This window comes from Schistocerca gregaria, chromosome 1 (genome assembly GCF_023897955.1).
Source record: "Schistocerca gregaria isolate iqSchGreg1 chromosome 1, iqSchGreg1.2, whole genome shotgun sequence".
Classification (NCBI taxonomy): Eukaryota; Metazoa; Arthropoda; class Insecta; order Orthoptera; family Acrididae; genus Schistocerca; species Schistocerca gregaria.
In genome coordinates this window covers 1037639436-1037664963 of record NC_064920.1, presented here as the reverse complement: position 1 = coordinate 1037664963, position 25528 = coordinate 1037639436, and the positions used below count along the sequence as shown (strand labels likewise).

Genomic DNA, 25528 nt, shown 5'->3' with positions numbered 1-25528 from the left:
ACATACTATTCACAGACATGATTGTTTCACATGGCTGTCTAAATGTCAGCGACTAGGCAAATAAATTTTTGGCCACATCTCCACTCGTACTGGGGTTAGGAGGTTATAAACCCCACAGAGCTGTTACTCATTAGGCCTGCTGTTTCTGTGCCAGATTTGCTTGCAATCGGTCTAGGGGTTTGGCAGCAGATCCCACTGATTGTGACCGAGCCAAATATCTTACGAAATAACCATCAAACGAAAAACTACAAAGAACGAAACTCATCTAGCTTGAAGGGGGAAACCAGATGGCGCTATGGCTGTCCCGCTGGATGGCGCAGCCATAGATCAAACGGATATCAACTACGTTTTTTTAAAAGTAGGAACCCCCATTTTTATTACATAGTCGTGTAGTAGGTCGATATCGTGTTGACGTATGGCTATTGTGATCAAAATGCCCAACAGGCATGTGCTATGTATGCTGCTCGGTATCCTGGACGACATCATCCAAGTGTCCGGACAGTTCGCTGGATAGTTACGTTATTTAAGGAAACAGGAAGTGTTCAGCCACATCTGAAACGTCAACCACGACCTGCAACAAATGATGATGCCCAAGTAGGTGTTTTAGCTGCTGTCGCGGGTAATCCGCAGATGAGTAGCAGACAAATTGCTCGAGGTCGGGAATCTCAAAAACGTCGGTGTTGAGAATGCTACATCAACGTCGATTGCACCCGTACCATATTTCTATGCACCAGGAATTGCATGGCGACAACTTTGAACGTCGTGTACAGTTCTGCCACTGGGCACAAGAGAAATTACGGGACGATGATGGATTTTTTGCACGCGTTCTATTTAGTGCCGAAGCGTCATTCACAAACAGCGGTAACGTAAACCGGCATAATATGAATTATTGGGCAACGGCAAATCCACGATGGCTGCGACAAGTGGAAGATCAGCGACCTTAGCGGGTTAATGTGTGGTGCGGCATTATGGGAGGAAGGACAATTTGCCCTTTATTTTATCGATGGCAATCTAAATGGTGCAATGTATGTTGATTTCCTACGTAATGTTCTACCGATGTTACTGCAAGGTGTTTCACTGAAAAACAGAATGGATGTCCGGCACATAGCTCGCGTGCGGTTGAAGCGGTATTGAATAGCATATTTCATGACAGGTGGATTGGCCGCCGAAGCACCATACCATCACCCGCACGTTCACCGTACCTGACGTCCCAGGATTTCTTTCTGTGGGGAAGGTTGAAGGATATTTGCTATCGTGATCCACCGACAACGCCTGACAACATGCGTCAGCCCATTGTCAATGCATGTTCAAACATTACGGAAGGCGAACTACTCGCTGTTGAGAGGAATGTCGTTAAACGTACTGCCAAATGCATTGAGGTTGACGGACATCATTTTGAGCATTTATTGCATGAATGTGGTATTTACAGGTAATCACGCTGTAACAGCATGCGTGTATCACGTTGGAACAACCGAAATAAAATGTTCAAACGTACCTACGTTCTGTGTTTTAATTTAAAGAACCTACCTGTTACCATCTGTTCGTCTAAAATTGTGAGCCATATGTTTGCGACTATTACAGCGCCATCTATCACAAAGCGAAAAAAGCGTCTCCAACTAAAACATTCATATTTCTCTACGTACTACCCGAATAAGTAAAAAAAATGTAGGTTTCTCTTTAAAAAACGCAGTTGATATCCGTTAGACCTATGTCAGCGCCATCTAGCGGGCCAACCATAGCGCCATCAGGTTTCCCCCTTCAAGCCAGAAAAGTTTCGTTCTTTGCAGTTTTTTTCGTTTGACGCTTATTTCGTGAGATATTTGGCCCGGTCACTATCAATGGAGCACCCCGTATATATACAACAGCAGTGTATAGGAGTGTGAGGTTGTGCTGGGGCGTCCACACCAGACAACGGAAGGCGTTACACGCGGTCTGGTTGGTTGTGTGCAGCCGCGTCGGCCGCAGCGGCGGTGACAGCGGTGTGCGGCAGCGCCCCCGACACCGAGGACTGCTCTGCGGGGGGCGGCGCCTCCTCCGCGCCTTCCGTCATCTTCTTCATCTCCCACGTCGTGCTGGGCGCGGGCAACTCGCTGTATTTCACCCTGGGGCTCGCCTACATGGACGACAACACCCGGAAGGACAAGGCGCCCATATTGCTTGGTAAGTGTGTGCATCAATCCATTGCTGCTGCTACATGGACTACTTGGGTGGTAGGGATCGCAGGGTACCTGTGCAGAAGCAAGCTGTGGTGTTTATGTCGCAGTCGACCATGCAACTGCCCGGTAGCCAGCCACTTCCATGAAGTACTGAATTTATCCACGTTATATGGAACTGTTTGAGGTCTGTGACTGTATTGTAAATTTATGAAATAATTTCTAGTGTTTCAGCTAACTGTTACTAATATTTATTAGCATAACGTATTTTGGTAATACTTGATTTGCAGTTATATGTACATTACATTAATCTGAAGTGTGATATGGTTCATTTGCTGGGTGTGCCAGTGAGGGTATGTAATGAAATATAACCCTCTGCAGAAAATTAATTTATCTTATTGTGTACCTTAAGTCTACTATACGTTTAGAACATTTCATTAGTTTTTACTTACATTTTTATTGGTAATTTTACTGTCACACAGAGCACAGTACTAAAAAGATATCATTTAACACGTTAATATTAAGATGTTTATATCATTCGTGAGACTCTTAATTGCTATGATAAAGTAATTGCAGTTGCTAAGATAGTTCAAACATAAATACACTCCTGGAAATTGAAATAAGAACACCGTGAATTCATTGTCCCAGGAAGGGGAAACTTTATTGACACATTCCTGGGGTCAGATACATCACATGATCACACTGACAGAACCACAGGCACATAGACACTGGCAACAGAGCATGCACAATGTCGCCACTAGTACAGTGTATATCCACCTTTCGCAGCAATGCAGGCTGCTATTCTCCCATGGAGACGATCGTAGAGATGCTGGATGTAGTCCTGTGGAACGGTCTGCCATGCCATTTCCACCTGGCGCCTCAGTTGGACCAGCGTTCGTGCTGGACGTGCAGACCGCGTGAGACGACACTTCATCCAGTCCCAAACATGCTCAATGGGGGACAGATCCGGAGATCTTCCTGGCCAGGGTAGTTGACTTACACCTTCTAGAGCACGTTGGGTGGCACGGGATACATGCGGACGTGCATTGTCCTGTTGGAACAGCAAGTTCCCTTGCCGGTCTAGGAATGGTAGAACGATGGGTTCGATGACGGTTTGGATGTACCGTGCACTATTCAGTGTCCCCTCGACGATCACCAGAGGTGTACGGCCAGTGTAGGAGATCGCTCCCCACACCATGATGCCGGGTGTTGCCCTGTGTGCCTCGGTCGTATGCAGTCCTGATTGTGGCGCTCACCTGCACGGCGCCAAACACGCATACGACCATCATTGGCACCAAGGCAGAAGCGACTCTCATCGCTGAAGACGACACGTCTCCATTCGTCCCTCCATTCACGCCTGTCGCGACAACACTGGAGGCGGGCTGCACGATGTTGGGGCGTGAGCGGAAGACGGCCTAACGGTGTGCGGGACCGTAGCCCAGCTTCATGGAGACGGTTGCGAATGGTCCTCGCCGATACCCCAGGAGCAACAGTGTCCCTAATTTGCTGGAAAGTGGCGGTGCGGTCCCCAACGGCACTGCGTAGGATCCTACGGCCTTGGCGTACATCCGTGCGTCGCTGCGGTCCGGTCCCAGGTCGACGGGCACGTGCACCTTCCGCCGACCACTGGCGACAACATCGATGTACTGTGGAGACCTCACGCCCCACGAGTTGAGCAATTCGGCGGTACGTCCACCCGGCCTCCCGCATGCCCACTATACGCCCTCGCTCAAAGTCCGTCAACTGCACATACGGTTCACGTCCACGCTGTCGCGGCATGCTACCAGTGTTAAAGACTGCGATGGAGCTCCGTATGCCACGGCAAACTGGCTGACACTGACGGCGGCGATGCACAAATGCTGCGCAGCTAGCGCCATTCGACGGCCAACACCGCGGTTCCTAGTGTGTCCGCTGTGCCGTGCGTGTGATCATTGCTTGTACAGCCCTCTCGCAGTGTCCGGAGCAAGTATGGTGGGTCTGACACACCGGGGTCAATGTGTTCTTTTTTCCATTTCCAGGAGTGTATAAAACGTTTTCTATATAAATATACTTACGTCGTGGCACTTATTAAATAGTATGAATATTCGTGTTTTTTGATTATACAGTAACTGTAAAAAAATTTTATAAAATAAGCATTCAACGTTGGAGAAAGTTTTGAAGAAATTTATGTTGTTGCTTTCTAAAATTACATTGTTCACTGAGAATGGTATCACTGAAATACAATGTCGCTACAAAAGTAGTTAAGACAAAACTCAAAGTACAGACAAAAAACGCACACTACTTGCTAACTGACTGTAACAATAATTATAGCATTACCTTCAATCCTTGGACACCTAGACTAAAATTGCAGCCAGAAATATGCATATAACGTTGCCCAGTCAGGCCATTTTGAACCCCAGAGTAAGCCCAGGTTCCATATCTCATACAAACTTAATCAAATGTTAGTCAAGACATATACACAGACCGAAAACCAATAATTAAAAATACAAACTGTTACTAATAGAAGAAATTAAAAACATCAACATTGCCATTCATCTCAGTTAGTATCGTGTGACATTATAAATCTGTATACAACCGTACCCATCCCAGAATCACTCAGAATCGTGAGGTCGAACATCATGAAATATAAGAAGCTATCATTGCGAGAAATTTCTGAATTCAAGGACCTGCTTCAATTGGTACTGCACTGTAATTATTCACGTTTAATAATAAAATCTACATTCAGCATAAAGATACTGCAATCGGTTCAGTAGTTAAAACTGCCAACACACACATTAACCACCTAGAGAAAGAAAATCTAGCAACAAAAACAGTCTTTACGGATAACTTTACTATAAAGGATATGTTAAAATAATCAAGAATTTGTGGCAGTAATGTTATATTCGCTTCTCCTTTGTAGGTGAGCTACACTTTCCCTAAATTCTCCCAGCGAACTGTAGTCGCCCATTCACCTTCCCTACTACCGTCTTTACGCGCTCGTTCCATTAAATATCGCTTTGCAGCGCTACGCTTACATATTCAGCCGACGTGACTGTGTCAGGCAGCACACTACTAACGCTGTATTCCAACTTTACCGGATCGTTTTTCCTACTTGTGTGCATTAAATGCATTTTTCTGTATTTAGAGCAAGCTGCCATTTGTCACACCAAATAGAAGTTCTGTTTAAATCATCCTGTATCTTCCTACAATCGCTCAGCGACAGCTTCCCGCTCACCACAGCGTCACCAGCCAACAGCTGCAGACGCCTGCTCACTCCGTCAGATCATTTCTGTATATGGAGAGAGTAAGAGCGAACGTTCACACTTACCTGGGCCAATCCTGACAATAACCTTCTCTCTGATGAAGACTCGCCGTGGAGGGCAACATATTGACTTCTATTACTTAATAAGTCTTCGAGCTACTCACATACCTGGGAACCTAATCCGTATGCTCGGACGTTCGTTAACATCCTGCAGTGGGGCACTGCGACAAAGGCCTTCCGGAAATTTAGAAATGTGCATTATGCCTGTTAGTTTTCATCTAATTCGTTATAAATGCAAGATAAGCAAGGGACCAAAGCGATAAAGGACTCCATTTAAAACCGAAATTGAAATCCATGCGGAAGAGGTTACTTCTATGTTTCAACTCTTTCATTTGCTTCTCTAAGCCAGGGACGCCTATTAATATGTCCTCTATACGCGAGTCTGTGCGACGGTCAAACGACGGTACGAACCTCCTGGGTGTATAATTTCCTAAAAGCGAAGTTTAAAATTTCAGCTTTGCTTTTGCTATGTTTTATAACCACACAGTCTAAGGTATGTCAGTGGAAGTTATTCAGGCATGTATCTTTTTACAGACGCTCGAATTTCTACTTCCTTTTGTAGTCGACATTTGCGCGTTCTTTTTTGAATCGAGGGTGCAACCGTTTCTACTTCGCCAGCATTTTCCGAATTTTATTATTACACCACAATGAGTCTCTTCACTTGCTAGGTGCATACGTCTCTCAAGTGCGATTTACATTCAGTGTAATATACTTACATTAGAAACGTAAAAGCCTTAACGTCAGTCTGTGCACTCCATATGCATCCTATCACTTAGTCTGTGAATGTTGCAGTGGTTCACCGGACAGCGTAACTGGTACCTGCAAGTGACGGCTGCGGTGGCTGGAAATTCTAAGCCATCTTGTCAGCACCGAGGGCTGCTCTCCCCCACAATCCAAGTCCCTCTCTCGGCTAAAGTGTGCCCTGGCGAGTCTCGGACGGAAGTGCGTTCCACATAGCATTCCCAACGAGAAGCAAAATTTTTACTTGTGCGTGATGCTGTTCACTAATGGCAGCGATTCATCCGAGTTCAGAACAATCAGATGCGTTCTAATAAGGCAACAATCTCCCTGCCATACTCATTTTAAACATAATTAACCAATCGTGTGAGTTTTTACTGTTAGGGTTCAGAAACAAGCAGCTCCTGACTCCCACCAACTGTCCTAAAAAATGGTTCAAATGGCTCTGAGCACTATGTGACTTAACAGCCGAGGTCATCAGTCCCCTAAAACCTAGAACTACTTAAACCTAGCTACCTAAAAACATCACACACATCCATGCCAGTGGCAGAATTCGAGCGTGCGACCGTATATGTCACTCGTTTCCGGACTGAAGCGCCTAAAACCTCTCGTCCACAGCGGCCGGCCCAACTGTCCTATCTTATGTTTTAGCCAACCAGGCGTTCTCTACGTACATACAGCACTTTCTCTTAAGCCACTCTATAATTTATTGATATTATCCAATGGTAGATGCTCTTACTGTGTCTTAACAGAGTCAATAACAAATCAATTAACGTGGCGTCAGTCTGAAGGATGTGATTCCCGTGTTCTTAAACACAAATGGCCTCTCATCTCACATTATTTCAGAGATTTCTTTCTGTGCACTGCACTGAATCTGGCGTTTCCCAGAACGCTGGCTTGCTGCAGAGGCCAGGGTGTGGTGAGGCTACTATCCCTTGTTATTTCCTTGTGGTCCATTTGTCTGACGTCGGAAGACTGCCCGCGCTGAAACACCATACAATGGCCTTCCGTCGTTTAAGTCACAACACAGATGATGCTTCATTGGAGGAGTTTAGCCCGCATACTATTTGCAGTTCCGAACCTTGCATCTACGCCCCTCCTTCCCCTGTCAGTGTTTGACCCTGCTCGACCTCCTTCTCAACCTGTGCTCAAGAAGATTCCCAACTACGTTTAGTCAGACCCCCAGAAGAAGAATTAAATATGGAAACACAATAATTGGATGTGGCAGTCAATAACATTAATTTTAACGTACTTATTATACTCTAATTAATAACTTGGGTTTAATTTAAGTTGGCTGGAATTATTAATTTATTGGAAATTGAATATGGTATGTGACAGTTTTGACAAAAACTATCGCCAACTTGAAATTTAAATGAGTAATACATGTTTCTCTTTTTGATGAACACGGCCGGGCAGCTGGGCTTTCCTGAAGTTGTGGGGCAATCCACAGCTGGTCGAAAAACGTGTCTGAAATGCATGTGACGATAGACTACAAGATGTCTCATCGAAATTGGTGGCATTGTCTTATCAATCGTCCGTGTAAGTTTACTTTTATTATTAGGATAATGCAAAATTTCGTAACGGTTTCTTTCTCTACCACAACAATACTTTTCGAGGAAATTATCTACCTTGTCATTCGTCAAATGAAGTGCGTTGGTTGTAAATGCTCCTGGAACTATGCATATTTAAAGAAAACGTGTGCTACTTTCAAGTAAAAAACAAGTTCTTCTTTTTGAGTTTAACAGTACAGGAAAAAAAACAGTTGTTTGCCATATTTAAACAGTATCAGGAGTTGTTGACCCTTCAATATCCCAACATTCAACAAATCCGTAAACACAGAAAGCGGCTTGCAATGTTTGTGACTTAAAGAGGAAATGAGTTGGAGATAATGGAAAGCTCACAGTAAGAAAATGATTGTGTTGTTTCAAAGAGTTACATTTTGGAGGGACGATTCTCTACGTCCAGCAAGGGCTGCGAGCTCTCGCAATACTTTCTGAAAACTTTCGTCCACAGTGATCTGCAATATGCAACTACTAATATTAGTAGTGATGATGAATTAACAGCATATGGAATTCACATTTTGCAGACACGGTAGAAAGTCTACTTTAAATGGAAACTATAAAAATCAACAAGCATCTGTTCTCTTGTCAGCACTGAAATCGCGAACAACATCGCTTATTCGTACCCAAGATTGTACTTGGCTATAGGAAACGCCTCATGTATAAACAAGAAACCAAAATAAACAGTATGCTGGCCAGTGTGGCAGAGCGGTTCTAGGCGCTACAGCCTGGAACCGCGCGAGTGCAACGGTCACAGGTTCGAATCCTGCCTCGGGCATGGATGTGTGTGATGTCCTTAGGTTAGTTAGGTTTAACTAGTTCTAAGTCTAGGGGACTGATGACCTCAAATGTTAAGTTGCACATTGATTAGAGCCATTTGAACCATCTGAAAGAGCTCAATGTACGTTCCATTAATGAGGAAACAATTGAATGTAGAGATAAATGGAAACAATGTGCAGGTAGAATGAAAGATAAAAGAATTTGAAGATTACGAAAGAAAATTCTGAACTACGATCTGCAAAGGAGATACCAAGGTCGACGAAGGAAACAATTTTTATGAACTTCGTGGAAACGAAACAGGCATACGCCTGATCTCTGTACGTGGGACGATGATGACTTACATTTTCTGATAACAGTACAGAAACGGTACTGCAATTGAATGAACAGAACGAAGAGGGCATCCTCAGGTAATGCATCCATATGATAATACACACCCTTGCGCCACTAGCATACCGAATACTGCTATCCAGCAGTATTTTGGTAGAGCTTCTGTTCTTAGTCTTCTACATTTAATTTACTTTACATACTAACCTCCGACAATTTTGTTCGAAATCAAATATACACTACAACATCAGCAGTGGAAAGTATATAAAGCGGGTCGGGGAGATGCGAAAACAATGCAGTCGTTGTCGTAATGCGGAAACGGAGCGATTTATCTGTCGCGTATAAGGGAATGATCGTTGTCTTTCGTGCCAAGACTGGAAGTATTTCCGAAACGGCTGACTGTTGGCGTGCCGCCGTGGTTAAAGTATACGGTACATGGCACGGCACTATCCAAAACTGGCGCCGAGATACCAAGGGCCATGGATGACAGGCGTGAATGGCAGATGCAGAAATGTGTATGGGCGAATAGGCGTCCAGCTGTTCAGCACATTGGGTAGATTATCTAGAACTGCACTGCACTTGTACAATACCAAAATCCATAGAGTGCACACTTTCCAGTATTTGTGGAGCAGCAGTGCAATACTAAAAGCCGCAGTGACCACACCATTCATAATTGACACTGCAGGAGCTCATTACCAATTTCCAAAGTGACCACAGTGACAGCACTATCCAGTATCTGCACTGCAATGCTCCACTACTAACATTCCACAGTGACCACACTATTTAGCAGATGTACTGCAGTAGTTCAGTGCCAAATTCCACAGTGGCCACACTATCTATACTCCCTTGCTATATTCCACAGTGACCACACTATGCACTACCCACACCGCAGTGGTCTAAGATCAAAATCAACAGTGACTACAGTCATTCTCTCCCCATCTTGGGAGAGATCTGGATCCATTCCTCTCTGGTTTAATCATTTCAGTCTACATTTGCACTTCGAGAACGAATAAGGGGAAACCTGTCGACAACAAAGCGATTTGCAATTCTATAGTCTTTTTATTCGTTGATCTTCAGGAATTAACTGTACACAAATGAATATTTTGTGGTGGTAAGTTCCTATGGGACCAAACTGCTGAGGTCATCGTCCCTAGGCTTACACACTACTTAATCTAACTTAAACTAACTTTCGCTAAGGACAACACACACACCCATGCCCGAGGGAGGACTCGAACCTCTGACTGAGGGAGCCGCGCGAACATTGGCAGAGCGCAATAGACAGCGCGGCTATGCCACGCGGCACAAATGAATAGTTTTACAGATAACTGAAGTTAATGTGTGATATGTCTACCTATTTTAATTTTTTTTCGGTTTCGTATGATAGTTCTGTGGTATTTTTTAGGCGTTTTGCCATAGGTAAATGCCGGAATGGTTCTTCAAACGCTTCAGGCGACTAATACTCGATCACTTACGGAATGTATTTTATATCACTACAATCAAAATAGTGAACACACAACAGGAAAAAGAAACGAAACTGTTAACTTTACTAAGAAATATTGGGCATGGTGTATTAATGCACGATTGTTTGTCGACCAACAACTGTGTTCCTATTCTGTGACAAATTTCATTAAAATAGTTTTACTCGATGGTAGTGGAGAAGCGGCTTTCTGCAAACGTGTTCTGGTGCTCCGATAGCGGAGCTCTTGAGAAGTCTTCGGGAAAGCTACTTGCAGCAATGATCTGAGCAGTGGGAAGACGGAATTTAGAATAGTGTGGTCCAGAATGGTTGCTACTTTGAAAGTGACTACCGGTAAGTGAGCTTGTTTTGGGCCACATCTCATACATCATACGACGGAATGCAAGAACACAACTGCAATAAATGGCTTGTCCACTGCCAGCTTGTTCACTGCGATAGAATAAATCAAAGGACACCGATCAAGATCCAATAACACTAGCACACAAATATACCATGACGTGTAACTCCTCAGTAATGCTAGCAGACCCATCACTACCCTTTCAGGGTGGTACTCTACAGCCATCCCCCTTACATCGCCACAATCTCCACCACCCATCCGCCATCGGTACACCTCCATTATCACCATCATTTTGTCCTTCTCATGCGATTGAATGTAGATAGAATGTTTCCTGATACATCCCTGTGGGTTCTCTAGTACTCTAATTTTTTTGGTCGTCTCCACAAGAGCGATACGTCTAGAGAGCAGAAAATCCGGAGATTCAGCCCTAAAAATAGGCCCTTGGAATTTGATAAATATGCTTTCAGGCGTGAAGAGGTGTCTTTCTTCTAGTGTTTTTCAGTGAAACGTTTTAAAGAAAAAAGTTCACTTAATTCAGAATAAAAAACAACAAATCACTTAGTGAGCCTCAAAGAAAATAGGTAATAAATAAATAACACAACGAGAGCAAAACATTCTCAACAGCTGAACTGACTGTTTCGGTAAAGAATGATGAAGGAAATCTTTTGTTACTGGCTGTTCGCGTTTAGTTGCCTTGATTATGTTTGGATTTTAAGTTTTTCTATCTGTATTTTCTTCTGCTTTTTCATTTCATTTGTAGCTAGTATTTAAAGTGAAAAATGTTTAGAATTCATTTTCACATTAACTCCTACTACATTTGTCACTTCATTCGCTCCTATGCTGTGTATTCTCAAAGTTAATGAAGAATGCATATAATAAGTATAGTTAAACAGCTGTTGTAGCAACTCCAATTGCAAATTTCTCAGTTCTTTATCTAATGATTTTACTAGTATCATGTGAACAGATTTAATGCTGTTCACTTATTAAGTACGACGACTGCCAAATCAGAAACATCTCTAACAACAGTTTACACATTGTGAAATCCAGTCGGTCCTTGTTAACGACTTTTACATAGCTGAGACTTAATTTCTTATGTTTCATGTCAGTCTTTCATATCCTTCATAAATCATTGATATCAAATACATTACTCGAAGTACACTCTCTGTAAGCAGTGGGTTGTATCGATAACACACTGACTGATGTTTTGTTTCTTCGTTCGACGCAACACAACTTTTAAAATTTGAAGTTATCTGGGTTGTCTTATTCTTACAAGCATCGTTATCAGTATCTTTGGTCTATTTCTGAGAATCTCCACTGCCCGAAAAATCTGTCGTGCTGTGGCACAGGACAGCACATACTAGAATAGAGTGTAAAGTGTATTCTGTGGGTGTTCGTCACAGCAATGAAGATTGCCTTGATAACTGAGCGACATATAGAGGGCGGCAGTTGCAAGTTCCGCTGTGATGGTATCAGTGTAGGCTGTTCCTCAAAAGTATTCTGAAGCCGGAATGCTTTGATGGAACCGAAAGTCTCCGTTTGAATTTATCACTCCAGGCGGGGCGCTTGTACTTTGATGTCGTTCTGTTTATACGAGACTGACAACATGTGACTAGTTCCGAACTGTTTGTTCCAGATAATTTTCCTAGACTGTCGTACAACGCAATCACAGAGCTTTGTTTCCTGGCTGCTCGTCTGTAATGCTGAACTGCCTCAAAGTAAACGTGACGCTGTAAACCTCTGAAAGTAACAACGTTAGTATACTGTGCTCCACAACCAGTAAAGTTATACATTTAATATTTAATTCTAGATTGTAGCCAAGTAGCCTTTACTCAATGTTGACATCTTTAAGTAAAATTTATAGCTGTCATAAAGCAGAAGTTTGATTTCAACAAAGCAGTGTTTTAGTAGGTGTGGCACTATAGGAGGTGGTATGCCACTGCCATCGTCGAACTTCTTAACTGATTTAACGGTTACAGGACAGTTTAACGTGGATGCCTAATCAAAGTGGAACTAGATATCTTTCACTTCAAGAGGCGCAGAAAGAGAAAGCGGGACACATTATGCGATAAGTCACAACGCGCATGAAATATTGTGTTAATCAGTCACGACGCATGGTCATTGAAGAGTACTCTGACAAAAAATAAGAAGACTACAACCGCAGAAGTCACTGCAGAATTGAATTTCGCAGTTGTGAATACTGCCAGCACAAAACAATACGAAGGAAGTTCCATAAGCAGGGAACTGCAGGGTGAACTGGAATTCTAAAGCCATTCATCTCCGACGCAAAGGCCCATAACAGGAAACGTAGTGACAAAGTCATTAAACCTAGACTAAGGAACAATGGAAGAGAGTCCTTTGGTTGATGAGCCACGTATCACACTGTTTCCAACTTCTGGCCAAGTTTACGTTCCAAGAGTAAAACATGGCGGGAGTTCGGTGATGATTCAGGCAGCCATATCGTGATATTCCATGGGCCCTATGGATACACTGCGGGGTCGCGTTACTGTCGAGGCTAATGTGACAATTCTGCCTCACGAGGTCAATACCACGGTACCTTGGTGTTCCCCAATGTTCATGCTGTCTTCGAAGACAACAGGGCCCCTATTCACACAGCTCGCATCATCCAGAATTAGTTCGTGAGGATGAACTGTCGCATCTCCTTCGGTCACTACAGTCACATCTCGGTATTATTGAAACTTTGTGGCCTACTTTGAAGAGAAGGGTACCTGACTGCTATTCACCTCCATCATCTTTATCTGGACTTGCCACTATTTGGGAAGTGGAATGGTATAAGATACACCTAGAAATTATACAGGACCTCTATTTATCCATTCCGAGATGAGTGGAAGGGCGCTTCAGTCTGGAACCGCGCGACCGCTACGGTCGCAGGTTCGAACCCTGCCTCGGGCATGGATGTGTGTGATGTTCTTAGGTTAGTTAGGTTTAAGTAGTTCTACGTTCTATGGGACTGATGACCTCAGATGTTAAGTCCCACAGTGCTCAGAGCCATTTGAACCATTTGGAGGGAGTGGAAGTTGCTTTGAATGCCGGCGGGTCTCCTGCTCCGAATTAGGCATGGTAATGAGGCGGGGAGGAATACGACAACAGTCATTCAAATTTTGCAGTGCACCCGAAGTTTTATAGTTATCATCTCACAAACATAGGAAAAGATACCGTAGCGATCGAAATTACGGAGTAAATATTCCAAAACAATTACATCAAAATATTAATTGCATCTACATCATACTCAAATTTTCATTACTTACACTGTAAATACTGAAACCATATTCTGATATCGCAGGCAAGATTTGTTTCAATGAGATAACTTTCGTTTTCTGTTCAGACAGAGAATGTATCACACACAATTAATATCGGAAGCTTACACTAGTGTTAATATCCGGAAACAGAAGGAAAGACATTCCAGTATACGTGAGTCCGCAAAGAGGCGATTGCAAGACAGCTGAGTGTGTGATTACGAGACTCCAGTGGCTGAGTATGAAATAGAACCCTAGTTAGTCCAAATGTATTTGAAATGTAAACATTTCAGTTAAGTCCCCATCTACCTTGCCTTAAATTTTATCCGTGGCCCAAGTTAGAGGAATATGGTAGAATATGTTGGAGCACCTTCTGCTGCTGCTGTGAGGCATTTAACCGCTTCCAAACGTTCTAAGATGGATAGGTCGAGCAAGGCCTACACTTTTGTCTCCCAGCTCATCTGACCTCAATCCAGGGGATTTTTCTGCCTGGATCCATCCCATAAGTGAAGTGTATAGCACTGTCAATGATACGATTGAAGAACTGGAGCTGCGAATTGTGCAGTCACGAGCTGGCCTTAAGATGTTTGTATGAGTTAGTAACTCAGTGCAAAGACGAGTGCCGCATTGCATTAAAATGCAACGAAGACAAATGACACACTCCCTTTAAAAAGTACAGTACAAGAGAAAAGTTGCAAAAACTTCTATTTCAAGTCTGCAGGAACTTTCGAGTCCAATGGTCGCTACTCTGTTTTAAATATGCCAGGAGAAATGGAATACACACTAACTATTACTTCTGTTTCACTCTTATCTCACTCTACACGAAGTAAGTAACCCAGGAGTACTACCTGTTACTATGCATGAAACTAACGCAACCTGACGTATACTGTGTCATAGACGTCTGATGCCCTGAGGTATCGAAATGAAGAAGTTAGTAGATAATGTAACTCTCGTTGCACTCTTAGCCACCATGTGTGCAATGTGGATCGTCTGGAGTACATTTCAAACTTTGTCAAGGCCCTAATATTAAACTGCACAACTGTCCAACACAGCTCGACTGCATGGTGATTATATCCTCTGCCCAGAGACGTTCATTATGCACAGAATATGATTAGGAATTGACTTAAAGCTGTTGCTTTCGGGGAAACATGTGGCAAGACGGTGATGGGAGACATCTGTAAGACAACTCTGATCAAAACTGTGAATTTACTACAATTTTTAATAACCCACATGGAATGCAAGAACTAACGTTAGATTAACCATGAAACTCACACACACCCTCATTTCTATAAGTCAGGCTTACACGAAGTTGTAGCGAAACGCCAACTGAAAAGTTCTAACGTGGAAGTTGCAAATCCACACAAAAAAGAGCAATGACCCTTCATTATTCTATAACTAATCACACAGAACTTGATAACGAAAAGTAAGAAAGTTTGCTCCACCACTGCAGCAAATGGTCGTGCTGCAAAGGGAGTAAGGGCCAATCGAAACTTTCTCACCGGATAGAATAATTTCGATGATATTTGGAAATCACATAAAAAAGGTTTATTTTGCAGAGAATTATTCGTCTTGCTCACTAACAAGCAATCTACACGCTGTATGTTCACTCTGTGCAAACTTTGCGGTCAAACTATTCAAAAACCCATGCTTCGGTAAAAAAGAAACGAAATTCAAATCTCGCGACCAAAGCACACAACTCACGAGCTAATCACTAAAAGATCTAACTCTGACCGTGTTTTTGCAAACTTTAGCAGTCAGGCAGCAGCTGCCGGCCGAGAAACACCCCCAACAGGGAAGTAACCGATTTTGCTACATTTTACGAGTTCCTAAGCAGGAGCAAATTATGTAGTTTCATCTGTTAGCTTTAATAGTTTAGTTTTTGAATTTCTGCTCCTTAATATAATATTTAATAGACGCAGTTCTTGCGTTTTATTGTCACAGAAATTAACTGATTTTATAATATTTTACAAGTTCCAAACCAGGAGCGAATTATTTGACCTCACCTGTGTGCTTTGGTAGTTTAGTTTTTGAATCTCTGCGTCTTAATCTAATTTACTAGACACCATTTTGCGTTTTCGTCATTGTCTACAGCAGAGTTCCATTGCGCTTGTCGATAGTCGTTTGTTTGTCTGTGTAGTGCAGCTTTCCACGATCTTAAGTATGGATGTTAACTGTGATTGGTGTGTGTGGGATGTAAGCTGAGCTGGTGACATTTCACTCTCAGCTCCAGGCTGTGATGGCTTCGTATACAATGCATGACGCTGCAGTGAATGGACACCACTGTTGTGGATCGACCACAGTGGCCCAACGAACGTCCAGCACGACGCTTGAATCCGCCCATCGGTCTGCACAGCTAGCAAGCCAAGTTACTGCTCACCTGAGGTTTAGCTCTCACCCATGGTCAAGTGCGAGGTCGCCTAGGGATTCAGGTTCCACATCTCATCTGCGTCTGACAATGTCCCTCGGCCAGATGTACTCGTTTGTCCTCTTCCAGAGAAAACCTCTCAGCATACAAGAACTGGGCAGTCACAGAGGGTGAGGTTATTGGTAGTTGGGAGCTACAATGTTACACATGTTGTGGGGCACCTTAGGGACATGGATGTCGGGGAGGGAAAGATAGCCAGTGTGCACTCCATATGAATAATGGGTGGAGTCATTACAGACATGGAATAGGACCTTCCAGTTGCCATGAAGAGCAAAGGGTGCAGCCAACTGTAGGTGATGGCTAACGTCAGTGCCAATGCTATGTGTCACTTTGGATTGGGAGAGGTCACCTCTGGTTTCGAGCGGCTATCTGATGAGGTAAAGGCAGCCAGGCTTGCTTTGCTTGCGAGACGAAAACAGAACTCACCATTTGGAGCATAGTCGTCAGGACAGATTGCGGACCTCTGGTACAGAGCACAGTGGAGGGTCTGAATCAAAGAGCCAGACGGTTCTGTGATCGTGTAGGCTGCAGATTCCTCGTCGTGTAGCATAGGATGGCGGAGCTTAGAGTTTCGCTAAATAGGTCAGGAGTCCATTACACGCAGGAGGCGGCTACACGCATAGCGGAGTCTGTGTGGCGTGGACTGGTTGGCTTTGTAGGTTAGAAGGTCTCTGGAAAACGCATAAAAGGCATTAGTCTCAAAGGGTGTAGATCGAACGGAGGAAGAACGTAGATCCAGGAACCATCGGCTTAACTGTTGTAAACTATCGTAGCTGTGTTGGAGAAGTACCAGACCTACAAGCGCTGATAGAAAGCAATTAATGATCAAATAGTTATAGGCACTGAAAGCTCGATGAAGCTGGAGATAAGTTCAGCCAAAATTATTGCGAAGGCTCTAACGGTGTTGAGAAATGATAGGCTAAATACAATTGGTGGTGTCGTGTTTGTTGGTGTTGAAAGTAATTTATCTTGTTGCGAAATTGAAGTAGATAGTTCCTGTGTGTTAGTATGGCTAGAGATCCTTCTTAGAAACCGGAATAAAATAATAATTGGACCCTTTTACCGACCTCCCTACTCAGATGATACATCTCTGCAAAATTCAAAGAAAACTTAAGTTTACTTTTAAACACGCATCTGACTCATTCAGTTATAACTAATGATAACTTTAACTTACCCTCGACGTGTTGGCGAATATACATGTTTAACCCCGAATGTACGAATACAACATCATCCGAAGATGTGCTAAATTCATTCACTGAAAATAATTTTGAGTAATTAGTTCATGAGCCCTCTCGAACATAAAACCCTCTTGAATATAAAAGCCCTCTCCAATGTAAATGGTTGTGAAAACACATTTGCCCTCTTACCAATAAATAATCCTGAGCTATTAATGAGTATCAGGACGGATAAAGGGATTAATGAACATAGGGTTATCGTAGTGAAACTAAATATCGTAACTCCCAAATCCATCAAAAATAAACGAAAAATTTGTCTATTCCAAAAACCAGATAAAAATTCTCTAGACGCATTCCTAAGAGACAATTCCACTCCTTTCATATTAACAGCGTCAGTGTAGACCAGATGTGGCTTGAATTCAAAGAAATGGTATTGACAGCAATTGAGAAATTTATACCATACAAATTACAAGTAACGGAGCTGATCCCGCACGGTGCAAAAAACAGGTAAGGACACTATTGCAACAACAAGAAAAAAGCTTGCCAAATTTAAACGAATGCAAAATCCCCAAGATTGGCGATATTTTACATCTCCAACATGAACATGGTGCTACACTGAACACACACACACACACACACACACACACACACACACAGACAACAATTGTAGCCAAATACACTTACCAGATACGCTACTGCATACAGCTATCACACTTCGAACCATGTGGCTGAACCTGCGCTTCGGGCTCTCCCAGCTGTTCATGCCATACGATTTTACTTTTTACAGTTGAAAAGGCCGTTTCTCACAGGTGGTTTTTTTCTGTGTGGCCCACCACCCCAAGAAACTTTCGCCACAAGAGAAAAAAACAAAATCTGTACATAACAACAAAACAAATGTGATTTCAACGTGAAATCTGTCTGAAGATGAACTTGACTGTTCGAAACGGGTAACAGCACTATTATTATTAGAAAAAAAACGTAGCGTTGTTAACAGTATCTGTTTGCTGGTTTCTTCTTCACGATAATCAACTAGTAAGTAAAAGTGTTATTTCAAAAATTTTGTATAAGTCACAGACTTTAGCCAATTTCATGCAATATGGACAAATTGAACTTCTACATGCACGTGGGGAAATATTTTTTTGGTTCAGATAAGAAAAGAAAATGCACAACCTGTGATACACTATTGAACCGATCTACAGATTCGAACCTAACCGAGAATTTTCGTTTGTTGGCGCCAGCCGTGTCGCAGTGCCTGCGCATGCTGGGTCCCACGTTCGGCTTCGTGGTGGCCTCGTACGCCCTGCGGCTGTACGTCGCTCCAGGCCTGACGCCCGTCATCGACAACGACGACCCGCGCTGGATCGGCGCCTGGTGGCTGGGTGAGTATCCGAGCAGACGCACTTCTTCCCTCCAGCCACGCGTGCTGTACGTACACACGTCGACCGCAGTCCTTCAGCAGAACCCAAGCGGTCTTCCAGTCCTCTGCACTGCCCTTCCCCATGAGTGGAATCAACTGCGAACAGGTAGCTATAGAACCACGTCCTCATTAACTGTTTTGTTGCAGTGGATTAGATTTCTCTTATTACAGGTTTTGAATACTTCATACGACGGTTGTCTTGTAATTAAGATTTACATTGTACAATAGCCTTTCTAACATACTTTTCAGAAATATCTCTCATTTTAGGTAACGCTTAGCGCTTCCAAGCCATTAGTCAAAATTGGATAATACATCTCGACTTCTTTATACCACTATTATCACTCTTTGTGCTATATACTGCGCTAGCCTTGCTTTACACCACGTTCACAGGGTGAGGAGACATTATGGACAGAAAGTTAAGATTAACTGAGGGACATTATAGGAGATCGCTGAAAACCATAATATGAAATAATATACAGTACTGGCCATTAAATTGCTACACCACGGAGATGACGTGCTACAGACGCGAAATTTAACCGGCAGGAAGAAGATGCTGTGATATGCAAATGATTACCTTTCCAGAGCATTCACACAAGGTTGGCGCCGGTGGCGGCACCTACAACGTGCTGATGTGAGGCAAGTTTCCAACCGATTTCTCATACACAAACAGCAGTTGACCGGCGTTGCCTGGTGAGACGTTATTGTTATGCCTTGTGTAAGAAGGAGAAATCCGTACCATGAAGTTTCCGACTTTGGTAAAGGTCGGATTGTAGCTTATCGAGATTGCGGTTTATCGTATCGCGACATTGCTGCTAGCGTTGGTCGAGATCCAATGACAGTTAACAGAATATGGAATCGGTGGGTTCAGGAGGGTAATACGGAACGCCGTGCTGGATCCCAACGGCCTTGTATCACTAGCAGTCGAGATGACAGGCATCTTATCCGCATCGCTGTAACGGATCGTGCAGCCACGTCTCGATCCCTGAGTCAACAGCTGGGGACGTTTGCAAGACAACTGCACGAACAGTTCGACGATGTTGGCAGCAGCATGGTCTATCTGCCCGGAGACCATGGCTGCGTTTACCCTCGACGCTGCATCAGAGACAGGAGCGCCTGCGATGGTGTACTCGACGACGAACCTGTTTGCACGAATGACAAAACGTCATTTTTCGGATGAATCTAGGTTCTATTTGCAGCATCATGATGGTCGCATCCGTGTTTGGCGACATCTCGACGAAAGCACATTGGAAGCGTGTATTCGTCATCGCCATACTGCCGTATCACCCGGCGTGATGGTATGGGCTGCCATTGGCACTTTGAAGAGTGGTCGTTACATTTCAGATGTGTTATCACCCATGGTTTTACCCTTCATTCGATCTCTGCGAAACCCTACATTTCAGCATGTTGCAGGTCCTGTACGGGCCTTGCTGGATACAGAAAATGTCCGACTGCTGTCCTGGCCAGCACATTCTCCAAATCTGTCACCAACTGAAAACGTGTGGTTAATGGTGGCCGAGCAACAGGCTCGTCCCAATACGCTGATCACTACTCTTGATGAACTGTGGTATCGTATTAAAGCTGCATGGGCAACTGTACCTGTACACGCCATCCAAGCTCTGTTTAACTCAATGCCCAGGCGTATCAAGGCCGTTATTATTGCCAGAGGTGGTTGTTCTGGGTACTGATTTTTCAGGATCTATGCACCCAAATTGCGCGAAAATGTAATCACATGTCAGTACTAGTATAATATATGTGTCCAATGAATACCCTTTTATCATCTGCATTTCTTCTTGCTGTAGCAATTTTAATGGCCAGTCGTGTATTTTGGAGTCTAATATCATAGGTAAACACGTCATGACACATTAATAATCAAGAAACCTTATGACCGCATCAACAACCTACAAAAAAAAAAAAATCTGACGGATGCTACATGTAAGAAGCAATGCAGAATACAGTAACGGCAGAAATTTTGCAAAATAAGAAAGCTGAGCTACGCCCAGGATGTTGGTCTGACTTTTAGGCTGCATCTTCAGTCTTGAGCTGAAAATGAAATAGGCCAATACAAGGTGTTCGAAGATTTGCGTTACATATTTCTAGAGGAGACGAACTGAACAATGCGTGACATAGTTCAATTATTAAGCAAAAATTCGAAAGAAGACGTAACAAAACACCCATTTATCACTTAAGCTCATTTGTCTGGATTAACTCTTAAACCCTACTTGTTTGTTATTCCAAAACAAAAGAGCACCCAGCATACCGTTCGTATAGAACCTGCCAAGATGGCCCCCGAGTGAGATCACAGGTATTTTCTTCGTCCGCTAAAATAACTTATTTAAGAGGAAATAGTGCCAAGTTTAAATATTCTTTGTTTTTATTACTTGCTGTAGTGTCCTTTCTTGTCACACAACTGAATATTAGCGTCCAAGCAGAGCTTGTTCTTGAAAAAACTTGTTCTTTAGCTGACGTCCCGATAATCGCGACATAACCCGTAATTTTGCGTGACATAAACACAACAAATTCTATTCAAGTTTTCTTGATAGTGCAAAAATCGTTTAAAAAAGACAGCTACTAGTTTCATCAGTGTCTATTGTCGCAATAAAAGTGTAATTAAACATTTCTAAATCGTATTTAACTAACACATTTCGTATTGTTTACTAGTTAGATAGACGCGATCTAGGTCTAAATTTTCCGAGTTATAAACGTTTAAAAACCTGACCAAACACGCCTGATAACTTAAATTCTCTAAAAGCAAAGTAATTACAAATTCATTCTTCTGTTTTTGCATCTCTAAATCAGTAGAAAAACAACAACCACCTCACATAAGAACTTTGTGTCGTTTTTTTTTTTTTTTTTGCTTGCAGACATACAATCTCGCGACCTTGACAAATTTAAAACATTCTTTAAACTTAACTATTCTTTCGAAACTGACCATGAGTGAGAAATGTGGGAGCTGTTATAGGGTAGTGAGTAGAGGGATTTGTTGCCAATCTTGTAGGAAATATTTTCACTGGGGGGGATGCAGTGGGGAGAATGTTGGGAGAACAGAAGAGGCTCTCTCCTGGAACTGCAGAGTATGCAGTAGGAACATTTTGATTGGGGAGCAGGAAAGGAAAATCTGTGCCCTTCAGGCACAGTTGGAGGAAGCAAGGATGGAACTGATAAGGATCAAGGGAAATAGGGGGGAGGAGGGTGGTTGGGAACTGGCAGCTGGTAGGAGGATAGGAAGAACGAGAACGCGATCTGATAGTTTTATCATCAACGCCAAAAACAGGTATCTGCCACTGCCAGAGTTAAGTGGAGAAGAGCCTCAGGTAGAACGAGGAGCAGGAAATGTGCAGCACACTTCAACCGAGGCCAAGAAGCCTAGGAATGTACAAAGTGTTAGGAAGAAGAAAGTGCTGCTGCTAGGTAGTAGCCATGGGCGAGGTGTAAGCCCTCAGTTACAGGAAAGTTTAGGGGCAGCGTACCAGGCCACCAGTATCTTCAAACCAAATGCAGGGCTAAGTCATGTGATAGAGGACCTAGGGTCTTTATGTAAGGATTTTACAAAAGAGGACCATGTAGTGATAGTGGGTGGGGCGGGAAACAGTTTGGGCAGGGATGGGGCATATGAAATAGGTGGTGACCTGGACAAGATAGCTTCCCTGACTCATGGCACCAATGTACACTTTGTTGAGCTGTTCCGGCGTCATGATCAGCCACGCCTTGATGGAGCTGTGAGGCGAATCAATGTGGGGCTGGGGATGGCTCTGAGGACGGCCAACTTTGCTCATGTTTCTCTGGTGCCCGTCGGGACTATCAACAGATGGGGTTTCACTAGGCATGGCCTACACCTAAACAGGACTGGGAAGGGAAGATTGGTACAGCTGATTCATGAAAGTATAGGGGGTGGATCTCGGGCCACACATGGTAAAATACCTGTTGTCATAGGTAGGAAAAGTAGGTCTTTTTTAGGATAAATCCAGACAACAGGTTCCCCTGCCTAAAGAGTATCTCCAGCAGTTCAAAAAATACTGAAACAATCACTCACAAGACAGATTATAACACTTCAAAAATCACACATACCAGATGTCACAAAGAAAAACAAACCATCGGAAAGAGTAACATGGGGCATTTCACAGACTTAACAATCCTCCATCAAAACATGCAATCAATAAAAAATAAAATACAAGCATTAGAAGTTGAGCTCCAATCTTTGAACTGCACAGTAGTTTGTATTACTGAGCACTGGTGCAGAGACACAGAAATCCAACATGTAGTATTATCATTGTATGAAAGGGCAAACTCTTACTGCAGAACTACTTCAAGGGGTGGAGGATCATGCATTTATATCAGAAAAGGAACACAGTTCAAATCTAGACATGACCTCAGTACAGTAAGTGAAGACAAACACATTGAAATATCAGCTATTGAATTATCAGGGCTCGATATCACCAAGAAATTAATCATTTTGTGTGTGTATAGATCTCCCAGTGGTAGTGTGGACACTTTTTTCAATAAATTAACAGAAGTTCTAGATAAAGTCTCAAGTACAAAGGTCAACATAATTCTGTGTGGGGACATAAACATCAACACTAATATCATAAATGAATCCAGCAGAACCTTCATAAATATCCTTCAAAGTTTTGGCATGTCCCTATTGGTCAATAGTGCAACAAGGGTTACTACAATGACTGCATCAGTAATTGACCATGTGGCCACAAATATAGACAGGGAAAAATGTGATGTAGCTGTAAAAGATCTCGGACTATCAGACCATCTCTGTCAAATAACAACAGTAAAATCAGGCATCGAATCATTCCCTAAACTACAAGCCTATAAACGACATCTATCAGAAATCAAAATAAAAGATTTTTCAAAAGAACTAGAAAAACAAAGCTGGGATGAAGTGTATAAGGAAACCAATGTGAATATGAAATTCTCCAAATTCTCCACATTGTTTAAATTGAACTTTGAAACAGCATTTCCAAAAGTATGCATGACTGTATCAACATCTCACAAAAACAGATGGATAACAGCAGGTATTAAGAAGTCCTCCCAAACACTTAAACACCTCAGTTCCATGAAAAAGATTCACAATGATCCAGAATTCTTAAATTTCTATCATAGATACAAAAAGATTTATAGGAAGGTGCTGATTGCTGCAAAAAAGTCATTTAATGACAAAATAATATATAATGCAGAGAATAAAAGCAAAGCAGTCTGGGATGTTATAAAAAAGGAAACGGGGAGAGGCAAACAAATGCAGAATAACATACTGCTAAGGGAGGGGGATAAGGTAATAAATGACCCACAACACTTAGCAAACTATGTAAACGAGCATTTTCCAAGTATTGCACAGAAGTTACAGCAAAAATTCCCCAAAACAAATATAACACCTGCAAAAATTGTTGCACTAGATACAATGATGTTACTTCCAACCACAGAGAATGAAGTCAATAAAACTGTTCAAAAGCTAAAAAATAAAAAGTCAGAAGGCTTAGATAATGTACCAATGTGTGTACTGAAACAATGCATAGGGATTATACAAGGCCCATTAACAAATATAATAAATGAATCCTTCACATCAGGGACATTTCCAGAGCAGCTAAAACAGGCAAGAGTTGTACCTTTGCTTAAGAAAGGTAATGCAGAAGACATAGAAAATTACTGGCCCATTTCCCTGCTATCAGCATTCTCAAAAATAATACAAGCAATTATGAAAGACAGATTAATGAATTATCTGAATAAATACAATCTTTTAAGCAAATCACAGTTTGGTTTTCGAAGTGGCAAAAATACGGAGTCAGCCATAGTAGAATTCACAAAAGTTGTACTTAATGCTCTTGATAAAGATGAGTGTGTCACAGGCATATTTTTGGATCTTTCTAAGGCTTTTGATACAGTCGACCACAAGATTCTATTAAATAAATTAGAAGCATTAGGAATAAGAGGGGTAGCTAATGACTGGTTTCGATCATACCTAACAGATAGGGTACAAAGAGTAGAGATAACACATACTTCAAATAGATCTAAACATTTAGTAAAATACTTATCAGAACCAAAACATATTAATATAGGGGTTCCACAAGGTAGCATATTAGGACCAATACTATTCCTGATATACATCAATGACTTTCCCAGTAGTGTTACTCATGGTGAGAAAATTCTCTTCCCTGATGACAGCAATATTATAGTCACTGAGAGAACAAGAGAACTCCTTACCGAGAAAGCAAATGAAACTCTCAAGGAAGTTTACGATTGGTCAATAAGCAACAAATTGACATTAAACATAAAGAAAACTAATGCCATGAACTTCAGTTTGAAGAGGAAAAATGACAATGTTAAATTAAATGTAGATGGCACCTCTATAGACTGTGTAACAAATGCAAAATTTCTAGGAATGAATATTGACTCTCAGCTGAAGTGGTGCGAACACACAAAGGTACTTGCAAACAGAATGTCATCAGCATGTTATGCCCTTAGAATTCTATCATCTGTGTGTAACATGCAGTGTCTTTTAGTTACATATTATTCATATGTACACTCAATTCTTAGCTATGGCATTCTTTTTTGGGGAACAAATCCACAAAATATGAACACAATTTT

General features: G+C 42.4%; 1 protein-coding gene across 2 annotated transcripts in view; it reads left to right on the top strand.

The window, feature by feature from the left end:
• Positions 1–25528, top strand: part of LOC126279638 (solute carrier organic anion transporter family member 74D-like) — a 199187-nt gene that overhangs the window by 81678 nt on the left and 91981 nt on the right. For both annotated transcript variants that reach the window (XM_049979694.1, XM_049979695.1), the window contains exons 5-6: positions 1951–2160; positions 18762–18902. In XM_049979694.1, coding sequence (XP_049835651.1) covers positions 1951–2160; positions 18762–18902 — 351 coding nt within the window. The remainder of the gene's footprint in view (positions 1–1950; positions 2161–18761; positions 18903–25528) is intronic.